The sequence below is a fragment of the Oryza glaberrima genome, chromosome 2, assembly GCF_000147395.1.
Source record: "Oryza glaberrima chromosome 2, OglaRS2, whole genome shotgun sequence".
NCBI lineage: Eukaryota > Viridiplantae > Streptophyta > Magnoliopsida > Poales > Poaceae > Oryza > Oryza glaberrima.
Window position 1 is genome coordinate 33726678 of NC_068327.1, and position 8013 is coordinate 33734690.

Genomic DNA, 8013 nt, shown 5'->3' on the forward strand with positions numbered 1-8013 from the left:
TCTTATATAAAACTTTTTTATAATTCGTATTTTCATTGTTGTTAGATGATAAAATATGATTAATATTTTTTACGTGACTTGTCTTTTTAATTTTTTTCATAATTTTTTTAAATAAGATGGACGGTCAAACATTGGACACGGAAACCAGGGTTTGTATTTTAGGACGGAGGGAGTAGGACAGGGGCGAAATGACGAGGAAGGATGAGAGCAAGGTTGGTCTAGCCCGTGAACCACGCAACGACTTGGAACGACACCAACACCAGCGTCAATCTGCACATGGTTGCACTGCTACCATAATATTGGCTCTTGGAGCGTCAACGAACGCTCACCCGTATCTTAATGTTAACTCCTCCAACTGATATGTACTCTACTCGTATATGTTCACGCGGTGTTTAATTATAGTCAATGCCTCGCAAGTCCCTTTTTGTACTGTTATTCTTGGCGCGGTTCGTTAAGGTGTATTTTTGGCCCCTCTCTCTGACAGAGCGAAGCCTCCGTGTAAATCACAGCACATGCACTGCTGATGCTCTACTATTGATTCCTACTATCAACATCCGCATCCACATCTGAATATATTGGATCATCTACATCTAACGTGAAATATAATTTATTCTAGTATTACTAAGGGGCTGTTTGGAAGAGAGGGGCTAAAATATAAGTCCCTCCCCTAGAGACTTATGGTTTTGTGAGAGGGGTTAAAGTTTAGCCCTTCTCTCCCAAACACCCCCTAACATATTCCCTTCGTCCCATTTTAAATACAACCATAAGTTTTCGTGTTCAACTTTAGTCGTCTGCCTTATTTGAAAATTTTTCGTAATTAGTATTTTTGTTGTTACGAGATGATAAAATATAAATAGCACTTTATGTGTGACTTATGTTTTTAATTTTTTTAAAAAAATTTTAAACAAGATGGACGATTAAAGTTGGGCACGGATACTCATGCTTGCACTTAAAATGAGACAAAGGGAGTACTACGTACGAGTAGTAATTTTGTTTAGGCCCTGTTTAGATCTCACCCTAAAATTTTTCACCCTGTCACATCGAATGTTTGAACACCTGCATCAAGTATTAAATATAGACTAAAAAATAACTAATTGCACAGATTGCAACTAATTTGCGAGACGAATTTTTTAAGCCTAATTGCTCTATGATTTAACAATATTGTGCTACAGTAAACATTTGCTAATGATGGATTAATTAGTCTTAATAAATTTATCTCACAGTTTACTGACGGATTCTGTAATTAGTTTTTTTAAGTGCCCGAACACCCTATCTAATATCCTATATAATATCTGATGTGACACGCCAAGAATATGATCGAAAACGGCTGCAAGAGCAAAAAGAAAAAAAAAAAAACGACTGCAGCGGCAGCAGTTGAAAAACAGCCGCAGCCATAGCGGCTGCAGCAGCCAACAGTTCCAATCAATGCCAAAACTTTACTGTACACTCTTGAATCCAAACATCCCCTTAAAATGGAATTAGTAAGTGGCTACCTGCTGCTTGGTTATGGTTTGGTTTCTTCGATTGCAAGGTAATCGAGCATGCACGCCACTGCGCAGTGAATAAAACTTGTAACTTTCAATCACATCACATCACATTTAAAATTTTTCTACCCACATAAACTTTCAACTTTTTTTTAAACTTACAAGTTTTTCAGAAACTAAACACAGCTGGACCATAGAATAGTACTAGTCCATACTGTCTTCGGATCAAAATATAAAATAGAAAAAACTACAATAACTAATATAACTATTCGTCCATTTATCTATTTCTAACAAAACTATTTCCAATGAAATAAATAATATGAGCTACAAATAAACTTGGGACGGATGAAGTATTATGGCCTAACTCCTAAGTCTAGTTTCGAGAGTTGGGTTCGGAACGGAGTTGTACAGCAGTCTAAACCTAACTTCACCTCTATAGTTTATTTTGTGAGAGCGTTCCATTCAACTCTGCTCCTATTTTAGATATAGCTAAACAGCTGTGCAGAACCTATCATTATTAGTTTCCACACAAAAATTTTACACACTGTCATATCGAACGTTTGAACACATACATGAAGTATTAAATGTAGGCTTAAAAAATAACTAATTACAACTAATTTGCAAGACGAATTTTTTGAGCCTAATTGCCACATGATTTGATAATATGATGCTACAGTAAATATTTGCTAATGATAGATTAGTTAGGCTTAATAAATTCGTCTCACAGTTTATAAGTGGATTATGTAATTTTTATTTATTATTAGACTATATTTAATATATTAAATATGTGTCCATATATCTGATGTGACACGCTGATCAAAACACAGTCTTAATCACTGAGCTCACCTAGTGTGATGGAGTCGATCTCTTTCACATCAATCGGGTCGGAGCAGAGAGCATCAACTCCAGTTTGTCGCCCCTGCCGTTGACTGACCCGTTGACCCGGCCACACGCAGTCTCCAACCCTTGCAGATCAAGGAGCCGCGTGGCCCCCGCCGCGAAGCCCAAGCCCAGCTTCTCCCTCTCCTCCTCTCTATAAAAAGGGCTCAAGTAAGCTTTGTCATCTCACATCTCATCCATTCCTTCTCTCTTCTTCTTCTTGCTTTCCATCGCAACAGCTACCCCTACTCCACTACTAGTTGACACTTGAGAGAAACCATCCATCAAGATGGGCAGGAAGAGCAAGAACGGCGGCGGCGGAGGAGGCGAGAAGAAGGCCACGACGACGGAGGTGGTGCTGACGGTGGCCATGCACTGCAAATGCAACGGCTGCAAGGACAAGATCCGTAATGGCGTCAAGGAACTCGCCCTCGTCCCAGGTACTACACTACCACTAGATGGCTTGATTAATCGATCGATCGATTGATGGATTGATATGCTCACTGATTGATCGGCCGGTGAGAAGTGATGGTGATGAGAGTGATTGATCGATATGCGATGCGTGCAGGGGTGGAGGCGGTGGACAAGTCGGCGGTGGAGAGCAAAGGGGAGGTGAGGCTGGTGGTGGCCGCCGCGACGGCGAAGCCCGACAAGCTCAAGGACCGCCTCCACAGGGTCACCGGCAAGAAAGTCGACCTCCTCGTCATCGCGCCGCCCAAGCCTGCCGCCGCCGCCGACGACGACGACAAGGCCGCCGCCGCCGAAGCGGTTGCCGCGCTGATCAGGCAGGCCCAGGCGCAGGCGCAGGCGCAGGCGGGCGTCCACGTCGTCCCGGGCGCGTGGGCGGGCGGCGGCGCGGTGGCGTACCCGGCGTGGGGAATGCAGCAGCCGGAGGGCGGGTACTACTACTCGCCGTCGACTTACCCTGCAGGCGGCTTGGTCTACCCCTACGCGGCGGCGTATCCACCTCTCGGTCAGCAGCTGCTCGGCAATGGCGGCGGCGTGGTGTCGCCATGGTACACTCATGGCTACTAGCTTAGTAGTACATTAATTCGTAGTATTAGCAATGTTTGTTTTGTAATTAGTGATACAGTACGAGCTAGTACTTGTATCCAGATGAGTATCAGTAGTGGATCGAGCAGGAGAGTACTCCAGTTAGTAATGGTGGTTGTCATCTATAGTTAATTTTGGTGGGGTGATGAGGCTCATGTGTGTGCACATGTAGTGGTGGTTATAACAAGTGTGTTAAATCTCTGTCTCATCGGAACTGATGGTATTATACGTAGAATCGCGATCGTATTCGGCTGGCAGTTGCCACCTTCCCCCAGTTTGAAATCATCATCATACAATGTGCTAGTATGCTATACGACGAAGCAAAAAAGGCTTTTGGATTCGGTTCATGGGGTTGCATTGGCAGGCAGTGTGGCATGTACAGTACACTGGCCGGAGCGGAAGTAGAGCCCAAAAAGTTGTTTGATTTGGCCTCCTCTGGGAAACAATTTTAATCACCTAGGTGTACATCCACCCATTCGTTACATATCAACTAAATTGGTATAAAAATATTTTAAAAAATTTGACAACTAAATTGTTATAAAAGTATTAAAAAATTTGACAGGATAGATTCATATGTAATATATCACCCCACAAACATACAAGTTCAAATTCGATTTTTACAAGTTATAACAAAAATAACACTGATTAGTATACATATATTTATAGTTAAATTTGTTATTTTTGTTACAACTTATAATAGTGAATTTTAACTGTGTTACATTATATATCATTCTATCTTCTATTTTTTTTAAAAAAACTTATAATTATTTAATTGACATGCATTAAATAAATGGACATCCACTCGAGGGGTTAGAAGCCTATCTCCGGGCTCCTCTCTCTGGTCTGGCTGGTTTGGCCCGGCCAGCTTCTTTCTACAGGAGTATCATCATCTTTGTGTTCTGGCTCCTGTGTTGTGCTGCTGCAGCAGCAGGCAGGGGAATTGAGGCCAGATGAATCAAATTGACCATGGTGGTGGTTGTGGTTGGGTTGGTGTCTGTCTTTTGTATTTGAGGCTGATCTCGCTGGTGCCAATCCGTCCGTCGCCACGATCTCACGCACCGTATGTTGCCCTACGTGCTACTACTAGTAGTTGTAGAATCGTGCGTGATTCACAACACCACCAGCAGCAGCAGCATTAATTTGTTGATGATCGTTGCGGTGCCTTTACTGGAGTGAGTACGTACGGAAGGAAGGAAGGAAGGGTCGGTGGGGCCCCGGTGTCAGTCTCCACACCCCACCACTATCATCGTGCCTGCATCTGCATGTGTGTACGTACTACGCGAGAGGAACGGACGGCTCCGATCGATTCGCCCGCCTCTCCCCCGAAAAACGAATCACCCACACACGACTTGCGTTTTTGTCTCTCTGCTCTCTGCTGCTGCTGCTGGGTCCCACACTCCCACCACCACCACCCTCGCCGCAAAAAGGCAACCAAAACCCCATCACAATTCACAAGCCTAACCCCCCCCCCCCCCCCCCCCCCCTCTCTCTCGCCGTCTCGCCGCCGCACACGACACCACACCTCGCCATCGGAGCAGAGGTCGAGGAGGAGGCGGAGGAGAAGCCGCCATGGCAAAGGTAATCTCCTAGCTCTACCCTCCCCTCTCCCTCTCATCGCATCGCGCTACTCACCATCTCAGTTGCAGAAGAAGAAGCGCACCGGCGGCGGCGAGCAGCCGAAGCCTGCGTCCGACGTCGCGGAGGACAAGCCCGCCGAGGACACCTCGCCCGATGTGCAGCAGCCGCACCTCAACGCCGCCACCACCACGGCGGCGCCGGGGACGGACGACAAGGACGCCTCCACCAAGGCCGACGACCCCAAGAAGGACGCCAAGGAGAAGGAGAAGAAGCCGGCGGCGCTTCCCGTGGTCACCGCCGTGCTCAAGGTCGACATGCACTGCGACGGCTGCGCCAAACGTATCCGCGCCTCCATCCGCCACTACCCAGGTGAGCTCTCCCTCCATCCATCATCCTCTGCTTCGACTCCATCTCTTCTAATCCTCCTCTGCTCCATCTCCGTCGATCGAACAGGTGTGGAGGGCGTGGCGATGGAGGTGGACAAGGGCACCATGACGGTGGTCGGCCGCTTCGACGCCAAGAAGCTCCGCGATCGCGTCGCCAACAAGACCAAGAAGAAGGTCGACCTCCTCCCCAACAACAAAAAGGCTGGAGACGACAACGACAACAAGAACAACAAGGCCAACGAATGCGACGGCAAGCCGGCGGACAAGAAGCAGCAGCAGCAGGAGGACGACGGCGACGAGGCGGGGAAGGAAGACAAGAAGAAGAAGAAGGAGAAGGAGGAGCAAGACGATCAGAAGAAGAAGGCCAAGGACAACAAGAAACCCGTCGTGGTGCGTATGATACTAATAACCTTCCCTTCCGTTCATGTTCATCGTCTAAATTCGATTCTATTCGATTTGACTGAATTGTTCCCCGTTGTTCGCGTGAATTTCGTTGGAGTTTGTTTCGATCTGTTCCAGCGAATTTTCTGTGCCACAATTCCTCCTATAGTCCTACTAGTACCATATTCTGCCTTGCTTGCAGAATTCCATTGTGTCGTGTTGCTGGTTCATGTGTTGCTGCATTCTGATATGATTCTCCACAAAAAGCTAGCGTGAGATGCTGCGGGGAGAGAGAGAGAGAGCGTCCGTGTGTTGCATGAGCGTTTGCTCTCCTTCTTTTTCCTCCCTGAAAAGAAAGAAAGAAAGCTGTAGTACGCAGCAGCAGCAGCAGAATGGTTGCCTGCCTTGTTTGAGCTTTTGCCACCATGCAAAGGAACAGTAAACCACACCCTCTCTACATGCCAATGCCATGCATGCATCTGCATGTCTCTTCCACACTACAGTACAGTACAACCCCTGCACCATTTTTCTTTGTCTTCTTCCTTCTTCTTCTCTGCTGCTACCTTCCTTTTTCATCTCAAAGAAAAAAAACACACACAGATACAGTAGATACATTGTGTTTGGATGTTTGACTGCATCTGCATTGATCTGCAACATGAATTTGCACGTACCATACGCCAATGCAGCCGGTGCCTGGGACGGTGGTGCTCAAGATCGGCGCCGTCGGCCTCCACTGCGACGGCTGCATGAACCGCATCCGCACCAAGCTCTTCCACATCCAAGGTAAACAACCTCTCAATTACTTGTCCATGATTTCATTATTCAGTTTCAGCTAATTAAACTCCAGTGTGATCTCTGTGTGGTTTTGCAGGAGTGGAGCAGGTGGCCATGGAGATGGCCAAGAACCAGGTGACGGTGACCGGGACCATGGACATCAAGGCCCTGCCGGAGAAGCTCCGCAAGAAGCTGCGCCGCCCCGTCGACGTCGTGCCGCCGGGCAAGCAGAAGGACAAGGACGGCGGCAAGGACAAGGACAAGGAGAAGCAGGACGGTGGCAAGGACGGCGGCGGCGGCGGCAAGGACGCGGCGGCGAAGGCGCTGACGGCGGAGAAGGAGGCGTGGAAGGCGGCGTTCTACGACCAGCAGGCGCTGCTCGCCACCGAGTTCATGCTCAGCGACGAGAACCCCAATGCCTGCTCTATCGCCTGATCATTTTTGCTGGTGATTAACAAGGCAAAGCAGTGCGAGAAATCTAATCAGTGTTCCGGTGATCTGTTGGTTTGTAGTGTCTTTTTGGTGGCAAGATTAAGATCATCTTTGACATGTGAAAGACTATTTAGATTAGCATCTAGGGAACTGAAAGAGAGACTGAAAGATAGGAAGGAGTACTAGATATGAAAAGAGAGGAACTGAATAGGGGATGATAGACAGAAAAGAGAGATTCAGAAAGGAATCTGTAACTGCAGTTGGCCAAGCTGCTTTTTTCTTGGGAGCTAATCGTTGAGACATTAGCAATGCTGATGCTAAGTACTCTTTTTTTGTTACTGCCACTTGTTAGGAGTACCAATGATTAACACAAACACACTAGTGCTATGCTACTAGTGTATTATCTGTTTGTCATGTGTTAGCAATGCAGTGCTGCTGATTCTGCTTGTGTGATTGTGTGTCACTGTGGTGTTGTGTGTGGGCTGTGACAAATGGAACAAGAGAAGGCTGCAACACAACACAACTATACACAAGAGAAAGCAGCAGCGTTTTCTTTGGCTGTCTGCACTGCACTTCACTGCAGTGGAGTAGAAGTAGGAGTATGTGCAAATTGCGTATACTAGAGCAGCGTTGGTAGTGGTCCACGGAAAGCAGCTGCCACCGCTTGTTTTGGCCTTCACCGGAGAGGAAACCCAAAACAAAACAAAACCAGAAAGCGAGACCTCCGACCTGCTTTCTTCCTGCACAAAGTGCAGATATGCAGCAGCAGCAGCAGCAGCAGCAGCCTCTGCTGCTCTGTGGCTCAGAGCAGGAGGCACTCGGGCACAGGAAGCTGGTTGCCAATGCCTTTTTCCGTTTGGCCCTCCTCTTCTCGTCTGCATCTCGGAAAACATGGAGAGAAGGGAAGTGAGAGGAAATCATCAGGACAGGACACGACGTTCAGGGCAATTAAACTGGGAGATTTCTTTTTTCTTCTTACTAGTAGATGAAATTGTTTGATCTAGACAAGTGCTCATACTCCAGCACGAAAATCCTTCAATCTGAAG

The 8013-nt window shown here is 47.1% G+C and overlaps 2 protein-coding genes across 2 annotated transcripts; both read left to right on the plus strand.

Annotated features, from left to right (window-relative positions):
* Positions 1 to 2516: 2516 nt before the first annotated feature.
* LOC127763898 (uncharacterized) lies at positions 2517 to 3708 on the plus strand. The gene is made up of 2 exons (XM_052288699.1): positions 2517 to 2803; positions 2932 to 3708. The coding sequence occupies exons 1-2, from the start codon at positions 2653 to 2655 to the stop codon at positions 3396 to 3398; spliced, it is 618 nt and encodes a 205-aa protein (XP_052144659.1). The 5' UTR covers positions 2517 to 2652; the 3' UTR covers positions 3399 to 3708.
* A 1199-nt stretch (positions 3709 to 4907) lies between these two features.
* LOC127763883 (heavy metal-associated isoprenylated plant protein 3-like) lies at positions 4908 to 7316 on the plus strand. The gene is made up of 5 exons (XM_052288683.1): positions 4908 to 4994; positions 5063 to 5363; positions 5448 to 5770; positions 6448 to 6544; positions 6633 to 7316. Exons 1-5 carry the CDS (start codon positions 4986 to 4988, stop codon positions 6968 to 6970), a joined length of 1068 nt encoding a protein of 355 aa, XP_052144643.1. The 5' UTR covers positions 4908 to 4985; the 3' UTR covers positions 6971 to 7316.
* Positions 7317 to 8013: the final 697 nt, after the last annotated feature.

Bases quoted from the DNA above. Each gene is read 5' to 3' on its own strand.
- LOC127763883 (XM_052288683.1), top strand. The intron at 5,364-5,447 runs GTGAGCTCTCCC...TCGATCGAACAG, and splicing joins CTCCATCCGCCACTACCCAG to GTGTGGAGGGCGTGGCGATG. The intron at 5,771-6,447 runs GTGCGTATGATA...ACGCCAATGCAG, and splicing joins ACAACAAGAAACCCGTCGTG to CCGGTGCCTGGGACGGTGGT.
- LOC127763898 (XM_052288699.1), top strand. From the start codon at position 2,653: ATGGGCAGGAAGAGCAAGAACGGCGGCGGCGGAGGAGGCGAGAAGAAG. The intron at 2,804-2,931 runs GTACTACACTAC...CGATGCGTGCAG, and splicing joins GGAACTCGCCCTCGTCCCAG to GGGTGGAGGCGGTGGACAAG.